The sequence below is a fragment of the Anoplolepis gracilipes genome, chromosome 16, assembly GCF_047496725.1.
Source record: "Anoplolepis gracilipes chromosome 16, ASM4749672v1, whole genome shotgun sequence".
Classification (NCBI taxonomy): domain Eukaryota; kingdom Metazoa; phylum Arthropoda; class Insecta; order Hymenoptera; family Formicidae; genus Anoplolepis; species Anoplolepis gracilipes.
The window spans coordinates 450,593-463,951 of NC_132985.1; the positions used below are offsets into that span (position 1 = coordinate 450,593).

A 13,359-nucleotide genomic window follows, 5' to 3' on the forward strand; every position below is an offset into this window, starting at 1 on the left:
AGGTATTATTTTCGTGACTTGGTCTGCCTCGTCCCTCTTCCTGCCGCAGTTCCAGGCCAGCCCGCCCAGAGAAGATGATTCATTCACCCGGCCGACGAAGAAGACGGCGCGCGCACAGGTTCGAGGACCTCGAACAGGCGTCCGAGATCCGAGGGACGACGCCAACTCGACTCGCTAATCCGTGAACAATGAAGGATTCGGCTGGCTTCAATCGTTCGTCTCGAGTACCATTCGTTGCTCCTTTTCACGTTCAATCTCGCCGCAGGGTTAAAGGTGCCGTCGATCCACAACAACCGATAACTCACCCGTTTCGTTTCAACGCTATTCGAGAAAGGCAGTTGGATGTGTATACTCCGATCTTTTCATGATCCTTCGACAGGATCCCTTCTCTTTTTGGCGATCCATACGAATGGTACCACGCGTGATATCGCGAATCTGTCAGTTGATATTTTTGATATTTATAGTTTTCTGAATGTGTTATTAAAGTGTCGTATTATATTTCGCGAAAAATTGAAAAATTATGTAATACATTTTTATAATTATCTAAATTCTCACGAAAAATGCTTAATTAACGATCACAACAATTTTTCTTTTATTTTCTTTGACAATTTGCTGAGAAAACGAATAAATTTTCTGCAACGATGTAAAGATTGACTATTGTAATTCCTCATCTTTGTTATTTAATTAATTAAAAAGAATATTTCGTAATAGTGTTCAAAAGATACTTCTTTAATGATATATAATTAATTCTTTATTTTTATTCGTATGTAAAATATATCAAATGCATTTTCCAAACTTTATTAAAAATACTAATAAATTTCCTCTAATGATGCTTATTTTTTCTCTTTCTTTATTACATCGAAAAGGTAAGTCAAAAGAATTACGGCGACGATAGCTCCTTTCTTAATGTTTGCCGATCATTTGTAGCCGTCTACTAATTATTGCGCAACGTGGTCTCGGCCCTCTCGTCATATACACACCGAGATAAAGGTTGTCCATCAAGCGGTCCCTTTTCGACACGAACAAATTAATTTATTTTACCGGACGTCTTCGCGTGGGAGGTGGGACCGATCTTGACGCTTGGTCATGTCAATCAGTAGCGTAAACAGAAGTTACATACAAGACGAGATAACGGCATCGATCAACGCGTGGGAATCTTGATAAACTATGGAAATAAGTTTCAACTCTTTTCTACATATCGATATATGTATTTCGCAATAAAGATCGTTCTTATTATCATGTTCATCTGTCTATAAAAAAGAATTCAACTATAGTAAATGTCGATCTTATAATTTTGTTATTATAACAGAATTAATACTCAAATAATGTGTTATCAAATTTTTATTAAATCTTTCCGAAATTATTGCAATTTAATCAAATTACTTATATTTTTTTCTCAATTTTAGCAAATGCTATTAAAGTGCTGTTACTTAATGTAACGCTAATATTAATGTTAAATCAAACAATTTTCGTAAATGCTAAGAAAAATCACCGTTTCTTCCATCTTAGGTGGTCGAAATTCAAAATTATGAAGATAATATTATCGACACTAACAACAATATTGATGCATTATACCGATTCAACGCTGATTCGCGGGATTAAAAAAAATAATTACGAGTAACACGTTAAACGGATATAAAATTATATAAATGCAGTGAACGTTAACGAGCATCATAAATATATGCTCTCCTACGTACTGCTTATTCGCCGATTAACATAATCATTCCCGACATCCACAAGTCATAATTTAATGTTACAATAAATTACCGGTGATCTTTTCCTTATAAAGAGCGCAACGAGCAATTCATAGGATTATTATGTAAAGAGAATACTTCGGGCTAAAGATTTAAAGTTCTTCCATTTTAGAAAAAAAAAAAAAAACATTGTATATAACACTGTCTTTTTCTTTTGCAAGATAGCTAATAATATCTCCCTACATGTAACATATCGTAATTAATTTTATTGTTAAGTGTTGTAAGACCGATTATGAGATGATAAAATAAAAAAATCAATTTTATTATCTTAAACATTAACGTTATGATTTTCTCATGCCTCTCTACTTAATTAAGTACTGATAATATACTATCGTCAACATTGAACTATGTATTTAATAACACAATTTATCGTGACCATGCGGTATTAACTCTTGTGTAGTAAATGCCTACGGTATAATTACACACTTGCGACGTGGAATCATAATTACGAGACTATCGTCAATGATCAAAAAATCGATCGTCGTTTCTGTTACGTCAGAAGTATAATAATTCTATTTTTTTAAGGGTCGAAAATTTTGTTATTGCACGCGAGGTATTAATTCGTTCAATCAGGTTTCTTAATTATGGATCGTTACAAGAGAATCGACTTTTATGCAACGACACACCCACGTGATCGCATGCGGAAGATATCTTGAGCGGGAAGAAAGGATTAGGATAGGTTCGCAATCAGAATCCAATTAAGGATCAACAAGGTTGCAATCCTCCAACTCCTAATTACACAGCGCGATTTCGCCTATCCTAAAGTGTTCATTATTATGATACGGTGCGGGTTTTATGAGCGTATTAACGTATCAATTATACTCAGGACCCTTCCGACTATCATATTGCATGGGAGGATCAATTAGCAAATTGCACGTGCGCGCTCGTCAATGGAGCAATCGACGTTTAATTACCACCTGGGGGTTATTTTATTTCTAAGGTTCAAAATACAACTTACAACTTTGAACAATCTAAATAAATATGCGAATTCTATTGTATTATGTCATATTTTCATGTTATATGTATCATAGCTTCGTCATAAAAATTGCAACATTTTAGCAATTATTAACTTTTCATTAATTAAACAAAGCTTTATATTAAAGCCAAATTATTCTTTCATAATCTACGTTTGGAATAAAACACCCTCTCAAAATTTCGCTTACCCTTGCCTTATCGATACTTCCACATATTTTTCCACATATTTTGCGATACTTTCGAATTCTTATTATCGACATCTCTAAAAAAAACGGCCATTCTCGTTAAAAGGTTTTTTCTATACTGCCGTTTACTATTTATTAAAGGACAAAGGGCCACTTGAAGCATACCTGCGAACCGCCACGTAAATTTTCGGAAAGGAATTCTTCAAAGGGATTCAGCTTCCCTATCCGCTCCTCGTTTCTCTCCCCGTCGTCCCTGCTATCGTATTTTTCTCTGTTACATTTTACGCAAGTCTGCCAGTTTTCTTATTCTATTCTATTTCGTTCTTTTTTCTCAGATCTATCTCTTTCCCAATCTTTCGGCTCTGTCGGCGGATGACATAAATTGAAATCAAAGGGCATAATGAAAGAAACGAGTCTAACGAGAGGAAAAAGGTTTCACATGATTTTTCGGGGACAAAGGCCCTTTTAACGCGAACCGGATAGAAATTTTGAGAATAGAGATATTCAGAAAACTGAACAAAAATGAAATGTAGATACAAAAATAATGAATGCAATCTCTTAAAAAAAACGTATCTTCACCTATCCTCTAAATACTAAAAAAATCACCAAAATTGCAGACATGTTTAAATAAAATTTATTTGTAAAATGTAAAATCTTTGTAAACCGTTTATTTAAAAATGTTCAGCATTCGTCAAAAAATAATTAAAAACATTTACCTGTTTCAAATCCAGGAGGATCGTCACATATTCGTACTGATCGCCTCTGGCCAATGTAGGACTCTGCCACCATCTGCTAGGATTTGGATCGAGGACATTGCTAATGTTGTGCCTCTTGCCAGGATCAGGACTTCTAGAATCGCAAACGGCGCATCTCGACAACTCTGAAGGCTTGCAAAAAGTCTCCGGGCCCTCCTCGCCGCATGTTGCGTTTACGAATATGTCCGCTTTCGCGGCGACATTGAACGTGGATGGAAAGAGACCACCATTTTTCAAGTTCTTACTGAGAACTGATCGATGACTGTACAATCCTCTCGGAGCTAAAATTAAAAAGAAAAATTCTTATTAAGTCGAGATTGATAATAAAAGAAAATAAGTCGGATAATACATAAAAATTTGTTTTCAAAATTTCTATATTTTAAATATCATGTAATGTATGTTATTATGAGTTCTGAGATTTTTTATTAGCGCTATGACTTGTTGTTATAATTGACTGCCGATATAAAATTGAGGCAATGTGCATTTTTAAAGGCTCTGTTAACTGTTAATGTTACCGTCGAAACTTTCCTTCCAAATAGTCGTTAAAACTATGTTCTAATTCTCTTTTTAGATTCATTTTACGAGATTTACGTGCCTTTTATTGACGAATCGGTATATTGGTACATGGTACGCCGATAAATCATCGCGAGTGTCAGTTTCCAGCCGTTTTCTATGTTTATTCAGCAAACATCTGCTGTGAGGTCAAAGGTGTATATTAACGTCTCATAAATTTATTTGATGTGGAAAATTCATGCGGAAAAAGCTAATTTTACATTAGTCTTCTGAAATCTTTCTCCTCTTGACATTTTTATTAGATTTTTATTAGATAGTTTATAAATTCATAGCCGGTAAAAACTCTTTGATCGTAATAAAAACTCGCTGCTTTCCAAATAGAATAAATAAGTAATTCATGATATAAATAATCTATATAAATGTCGAGAGAGAGAGAGAGAGAGAGAGAGAGAAATCTGTGTGTCCTTACTCTTTAATAAATTATTGTGTAATTTTAAATATATCAAACTTTTGACAATTTTACAAGTGACAACTTGACAGTTTTACAAGAAACATATATCATATTTGCTGCATGGCGCTCGAAACTCCCGAACGTAAATTTCAATTAATCAGAAATGTCAATTATAACATACAAACGCGTGCGTGTAATTATTCTGACCAATCGTCAGCTGTAATTATAATACATCAAAAAGTTGCAATTTTTCGCGTCGAATCGGACGTAACATCTCGAGTTGGGAGACCTGACAAATAAAAGAAAAAAAAAAAAGGATACTGTGTAATCGAAGCGACGCGGCCGATCGCCGATCCCGTCATTTTCTGCTAGGCGACGCATCCATCAACAGGTTTTGACAGAGCGCAACGCGAAACCAGTCGTGCGCGCGCAAACAGGCCGCAGCAGCCGAGATGCAGCAACGAGATGCAGCGAACAGGTTCCGTCGGCTTCTCTGGACAAGATTCGAATGCACGGCTTACACGAATGCACGATGATATAAGAAACGTGATGAGTTATCCGCGAGAGATAAAAGACACTTGCGACACGCCACGCCGGTGATAATGAATTGATCATCGTAGAAATTGCAACGGAAAGAAGCAATCGAGACTTTTCTTCATTCATGCGTACCGACAAAAACTTTAATAAAGCGTCGTACTTTTTTTTCATTCACTTAAATTATAATATTCACATATACCTAAATCTTAATCCTCCATTAGGCGCAATATCAAATAGATATTATTTTTAAATCATATTACTAACGCATCGATTTTTTTTATCCATTGTAATATTTATCAATTTATTCTTTACTGTTTTTTGGTACATATTTTAATGTCTGCTTTATTAATCAAGTGCTGAGAAAAACTATTTTAAAAAAGAGAGAAAAATAATGAGAAAATATTGCATCTAACCTATTATTATTTGGAAAATATTACTATTAATGTATAACTTTTTGTGTGATTTTATTCATGTATCTTTTTTTTTTAATTTTTAAATAAAACGCAAATAAACGTCTTGATTTTGATCTCAGACTTTAAATATAAATGTGTTACGGGATATATGCGTTCTGTCTTGCCAAAAATCACTGTATTTTGTTAGTATAATCTGTGAATGGATGATTCGTGATCCATCACTCTTTTGATTAATGCTCACGCCTCACGCGGATTATACGCCGTCACATGAGTGGAAAATAATGATCCTTCCGTATCGTTCACTTAAATAATATTTAATAACAGCCCTGTTAACGCTAACGTACAAGCGCTATCGCTATCGCGAAAAAAGGATCGTTAACGATGTACTGAGCGCTACGCAGAACGCGCTAATCAGACTGCACTAATCGCGCTGCAATATTTCTCACGTCACGTTAACGAATCTTCTACCATTTTTCCATTGAGCTTGCTTTTTTCAATGCGCAACTCTGTCAATCTTCGTGCTAACACAATCAAAACTGTCAAAGTATCATTTAATAACGATTAATAATAATTTTTTATTTATCCTGTTGTTTTGATTAAACAATGTTTCACTAACATAAAGAAGATCTATTGTTAACGTATTTATTTACTACTTGTAAAGTAGGAAAAATTGAAAATTTAGCTAAATCTGTCGAGAAATTTTAATTGAATTTATTAATATTAATATATATTAGTTCAAAGCAATTCTTTATGTCACATGTCGCATTTAAAATTATCAAAATTAATCACTCTTTCCGTACATAAAAGCGACGTACGCAAATAATGCGCGGAAGCGCGTCCCACGCTCCTCGAGTCTTTCTCGTCCTTCTCACACACTAGAAAATCCCTAACAAAACAAATGTCGGCTACGTAAAAGGCAAAGCTTCGTTTTGCTCGTTCATTCTGGGTCCGATGACGAATCTGTACAAGTCCCAGGACTGAGACTCCCAGTATGCCCCACGCACACGTATTAGCTCCCTATTTCAAGAACAACGTGGCAGAAATCTCCCAGACGTGCTGCTTGCGCCAAACTATACGCATTATGTACACGTAGAAAGAAAGCAACTGGCGCGTGTTCGTCGGCAAACGAGCAGACGTGTATTGTGCATGTGTTGGGCTTTGGGCTGCGATCTACCGAATCGCTCCTATTCCTCCCGCGATTTGGATTCATTGAATGAACATGCGAAAACACAAAAACATCTTGTTCTAAAAGCGTCTAATAATATGCAAATATTTCTTCCATTGTCAAAAAAAAAAAAAAAAAAAATCCATGTTTTATAATAAAAATATTTTCAAAGATTCATCGATATTAAATTATTTATATATATGCAATATACACATATTGCATATATATAAATGTAAATGTATATAAATAAATTGTGCGCTTTTGCAGACAGAGATAGCTCAATATGCTAATAAAAATGTCTACATTTGTGGAAAAATATTGACATAATGGTTTTTGTAAGCTGGTAATTTTAGCGCAACTCTTTCTTGTCTTTTCGAAAAACATTAATCACCGCTGCATTCCTTATGCCAAAAATAGCTTTTATCGCAGCACATCCCACACATTATCTTCACTCCTCGTTCTCCTGGAAATTCAACGAACGATTTAAATTCTAACGATCGAGTTCGAGGTAACGCGTACTATTTTTTCCTGTGTTCGAAGCAACCGTCGATTATCGTGAATCACGACTGTTTCTCCCGATGTACCTTGCAACTATGTAACGATCGCTCTGCGAATTTCAAGGAGGCACGTTCGACGTGCTATAATGCGAGATACATGTCCGACGCATGGCAAACATGCGAGGTGCTGAATACAGGCGTGGTCCGAATACAGGTGTTGTCACGGAAGAAGAGAGACAATGATGAGGAAATTGGCCAAGGCTTGGTTGGAGAATCTTTACCACGGAGCCATTTGTCGCGGTCGTGGGATGTATTCTTCCGCTTTCGAATTGACCTGTCGGCCAAGCTGACAGTGTCGAACGCGCCCGCGTTCGCGACCGAATTTCGCAACTCAAGCGAAACACTATTATAAATACAATCAGTTTCTTTCGCAAATGTTAAAAGAAATTGAACAATCAAAAATACGAAGCGAAAATATATCATAATAATTATGGAAAAATATCACAGAAAAACATGCTAATAAATCAATCCACCACCACGTTAATTCAAATATTGTTAAATATTGAAAAACTTATGCCTTTTATTATTCTTTATTCATATTTTTAGAACTTAAACTCGACTTCGTCGAGATTAATTATATAAGTAGTTCTATAATTAGTTATCCTTAAGTGTTTGCTAAGAAAACACTCTCAAATTTAAAAGAGTTCTCTTTTTACTATCGTCTCCCATGCTTGACGAACGAACCTAACTCTGCATTTAGTACATCGCTTTCCCTTCCTTGCATCTCTTTCATGCTCATATACTTCAACTCCCTGCTATTTGTGCATACATACACTCTCTTCCCATAATAGTCGCAACACAGCGAGAGGGAGGATCGCAGCGATTCCAGAAAAGAAGCAGAGACCACAGCATTGTATCATGTCCGCGCACGAAATCGGGGTCTCCTTTCCTGCTCTGTGCTCTTCGCTTCCTCTTCTCTTCTCGTACTACCATGAGGAGTACTTTAAGCCCGCTACGAGTGACTGATGACGACAGAAATAACTCCTGTCCCATCCTTCTGCCGGCCGGCCGCGGCGCGACGCACGTGTCCACGCAATACGTCGCGCGAAAGGAAGACGATGCAATAGCACACCGCGTGATTTGCATGCGGTAGAATGCACCGAGAAACGGAGAACGACGCGGCCCCACCATCGGTTTACGCTCGATGAAGTTTACTCCGTTGCGGTAGTAAAGACTTCTGATAATTATCACCGAGGAGTTGCCGTTATTATTAGAAATAATATACAATATATAATATACATTGCCATATAATCTTAACTGGTCGCCGTTTGCAATTTGTCGCCGTCGAAATCGATTATTTCCAGATGTTACGAGAGACGAGACGAGAAAAATATTATAGAAAGCGTAGTAAAATTTATAAGCGAAGAAAGTTTAAGAAAAAACATAAAATTATTTTATTTTTACGACGCGTCTCTACTCTATTATCTCTTTCAATTATAAATATTGTAAAATCTGTGACGTCATATTTTCGGTGATCATTATGCGATTAATATTTTCTAATAGAAGAATTGTCAATATTTCGAGCGATGTACATAAGTATAATTTATCGAAAGCTAATTATATAAGTGTAGGGAGAAAGGTTTACTATTACATCGAAAAACAATAACGACATACCATCATTTGTTCGTTTCGGTTCGTTACACGCGTAACAAGCTGATTATCTAGGAAGGAGTGACTCCTTCCTTTCGAGAATCGAACGAAAGACTCACTTGAGCCATTCCCTCTCGGAAGAAATTTTCTATTCCGCTAATAGATGCAACGTGTTCTCTAGAAGGATTCGACGAGTTATACTTAAGAGCCCCGTTTTTTTTATCGTGTTCACGATAACGTGTTTACAAAATATCCCGGTTTGGTCCATATACAACTGGACCACGCTTGGTGGTCCTTATGACTAATAGTTAAGCCAACTACAGCTTGTTCATCCGTGTTTCGAGGATCGCATCCTCCAGTGAGCACAAAAAAAAATATGTACGTGCCTACAAAGCGAGCCACTGACCGAATTCAAGTCCTACTCTTGCTTAGCGATGTAAAATCAGGCAACCTGAGCTCCTAAAGTGACTTTCAAGATTGACGATTATGATAATTAATTGTGAATCATTTCATATATTTTTTAGGGCCAGATTAAAAAATAAATTAATTATTCGAATATGAGATTTTGACTAAAAATAAAATTGACAACATTTATATTGTATCTTTTTTTAATTAACTATAATAAATATAATTATATTTTTATTTATATATTTTTAAATTAAATCTTCCTTAAACTTTTTAATTAAAGTTTTCAATTAAAAATTTTTTATGCATTAATACTCTCTAAGGAAGCATACATGTGGATCAGTAATATTGTGTTTTCATAGTCATTAAATAAATTGCTTCGCAATCATCTGTGACGAAATATTATGAGATAGCAGACATTTCGCCGGTAGGTTGCACAAATCAAGAACGGAATACCGGTATCGGAACGAGTTTAGTGGACTCACATTTTATTGTGTTGTGTCATTTGTCGTGAAACCTACTCGCTTTTGAGAATCGGCGTCAAGTCTATTGAAATGTGCGCGTACACAAGACATGAATAGAAATCGCGAAAGTCCCGTTGGCGATTAAAGCGATAAATTAGCACTTGATGTGGTGGAGACCAATATCCGATAATAATTAAAATAAATTACAGAGCGCGATCTATACATATATCGTCCAAGATCACGAATTGCTTTACATCTCTATTACATCGCTATTAATTTCAAATACGATTCGATACGTTCTCGACGAACAGTGAAAAAAACATTTCTTGAGAAACGTCGTAGTTTCGGGAATGCTAGTTTAATTATTCTTTTATAGATCTAAAGTGACATGTGTGTCCGCACGTGTCAAGAAAAAAAATGATTTCTTTCAAAGAAACCGAATACGGTGTGAAATACAATTCCAAACGCTATAACTATTGTAATAAAGATTTTTTTTTAATGGATCTTCTTCTTTATTTGATCAAGAACTTTCGTCTAATATGTGCGCTATTGTGCGATAGTAGTGAATTTTAAGATTCTTAGCACTTCGTTTCCGGATCGTTTAACTACTAGCAGAGAAGAAGCACCGGTTGCGTTTTCCAGACGGCTGCTGATATTTATTTTTATCCAATTGAAACAGGGGAAAGAAATGTTCATGACCGGCGCTTCAAACTGTCAAAGTTAATTTTCTTCATTTGGAGTAGGTACAACCCCGATGCTGTATACTGTCAAAGGATTGAAGTGCGTTTACACGCACGTTAACACATTCCGACACTGCAGCACTTTATTCATGTCGATTACGATATAAACCCTGCATTTAGAAGTTACTTTATATATTCTCGACTTGTGCTTAGTAATAAATTTACAACTGTCGCATATCATATCGAATTCATTAGTTTCCTTACAAGCTTTAAAACTTTTATTTTTGTACTTGCAAAATTAACAATTTTCATGTTCGCAACTTGTCTTTAATTTAATTGTCTTAATCTAAAATTTTCAACTTTAATGTGATTCTGTACAATTGTAAATTAAAAGGTCACATAATCAATCTTAAATTTCATAAAAGCTAATAAATATGATAAAAATACCATTCGTTCGTTTGCTTTTAAAAGCTCAATTTTCATTAATAAGATTATGAAAAAAAATCTTGTGCGTAAATCGCGTTATTTATACACGTATCACGTCTCGAGGTGGCGTTTCATTCACCTGATATACCCCTATACCCGGATGCCCAGGATTATAAGTGAGTTTGCACACTGTGAGAAATCGATTATCGATCGTTTTGTACGAATGGCGTCCCGAGACGAATATCGGCCGAAAACGAAAACCTGTCCGATGCGGCCGTAATTGATGTCAGCCAGTCGCTGGTGCGGCTCAATCGATTAATCAGACTCGCTCTCTGTGAGATTAACGAGGCGTAATATTAATGGTCGCGCGCCGTGTCAGTCAAAGAATTCGACGCGATACGTCGCCGAGATAAGAGCGGGATTAATAGAAATGCCGATTGGCACTCGTTCGCGCCAAAGTCGCCGTAATTAAGCACGATCTAATCTGCCTCGACGCGTATCGAGTTCATTATTATTGCTGCATCAAATTTCGATTGAATTTGACGGAATTTTAATCTTTATTTTATACGGTCAACAAATTTGAGATTCATAATTTCAAAACTTTCTTAAATACAAATATATTTCTACATGTCTAATTAAAGCATTAAAAATATTCACATACTGGCTTAGAAAAATTATGCAATTACATAATGGAAATGTCAAGTTCACGTGTTAGATATAAATATTTTTTTCACTAACCCTCCCACGCGAGACGCGCGTTCCACCGCGAGAAACAATGACGAATGAAACAGAGAATGCAAATAGTACAATGAAAGGGTGCAAATAACGCGACTACCGTAATACGCGCGCGCGCGTGCGCATGCGCACACATACACACGGCAACCATTCTTTGTTTACACGTCCGGCGCACCTGGTGCGGTAAACGTCAAAGCGATCTGTGATCGCGGGTGCAGTAAACGCGAACCGCTCTTTTGCGCGGCGCGTGTGCAATTTAAATGTCTGAACGACGTGCCACCACGTGGTCGCACCACGCCCGATAATAAACTCGAAACAGTGACTGTCTCGCGTTAAGTATCCCCACAATAGACCGTCGATGACAACAATAGTGATTGTGAATTCTATACGGTAATCGCGCTTCCTGCTGCCGCCTATTCTCCATTTAATGCGCTTTCAAATGGGCACAATATTGATAACAATAGTATGTGAGACGATACGCAATTGTTTACGAAACTGGGATTTTTCACACTAGTTCCAATGGAAATTGATCTGTCGTTGGTTAAATAAGCTCGAGACGTGATTACATTAAATGACAGTTCTCTATCGTAGAATAAAATTATAAAATATTGTCATTATAATATATATATATATATATATGCGTGTGTGTTTAATGTGTCTATTATTTGTATTATAATAGTATCTATTTGACTAATTATTAATACGCATTTAACATTGAAATTACAAGAATATTTATTTTTGGAGGATTATGCAATAATTGCGATGCTAATAGGTCGCTAACAATAGGCAAAAAAAAAATGTAAAGAAACAGAGTGCGATGCGAGAAAAAGTTTATGGTAATTTATGATAACTGCATTCCTGAGATAATCGAGTAAATATTTTTCAGAATTCTGAGATTACGGTACATTTGTCTCATTTATCTCTTTGTACAATCATTAAACATATTTTATTATATATATATATATATATATATATATATATATATATATATATATATATATATATATATATAGATATAGATATAGATATATATTTATGTATGTGTATGTACGCGCGTGCGCACGTTCGAGGGTGAGAGCTGTTACAATCTATGGCCTTAGAAAGAACTTATGGGTTACGTTTCTCCTAGTGCAACAAGTAGTTTCTCAGGCCGATAAGGTACCCGAGAGCCCATGACTCTTTTATGTAAGAGTTATAGGAAGGCGATAATCCGTGACGCACGAGTCCTTCCATTGAAATCGAAACACTACACGCTACTTAAGGAGAAACATATTTTTGATATATTTTATTGGAGTAGGTTTCCTAGAGCTCGTAAGTAATGGTTTTCTTCGGTGTAACACAAGATAATAAAATATGTTTAATGATTGTACAAAGAGATAAATGAAATAAATGTACCGTAATCTCAGAATTCTGAAAAAAATTTATGAGAATCGAGAAATTTTTTTTCCATTGTTACTAATTTATCTAACAGTGAAAAGAGACACAGCTAAACCGGATAATCTTAAAAATACAACAATGACAAATTCCTCTTTGAAGTAGATATAATATATCTGTAAAATTTATTTATAAATTCGATTAATATTAATAACCGATTATACATTCTACAGTGACTTGAGAAAACAATAACGACGCATGATCACGATCACGTTTATCCGATCGTTTATCTCGATGGCGATCTGTTACTCACGGAGGTAACTAGCGTGAGCAGGAACGCGTGCATTAAATCCGGTCTCTATTAAATCATTAGATTCAGC

The 13,359-nt window shown here is 35.7% G+C and overlaps 1 protein-coding gene across 2 annotated transcripts in view; it reads right to left on the bottom strand.

Annotated features, from left to right (window-relative positions):
• The window catches only part of Wb (wing blister), a 142,578-nt gene that overhangs the window by 111,675 nt on the left and 17,544 nt on the right, over positions 1 to 13,359 (bottom strand). For both annotated transcript variants that reach the window (XM_072907827.1, XM_072907826.1), the window contains exon 2: positions 3,631 to 3,950. In XM_072907827.1, coding sequence (XP_072763928.1) covers positions 3,631 to 3,950 — 320 coding nt within the window. The remainder of the gene's footprint in view (positions 1 to 3,630; positions 3,951 to 13,359) is intronic.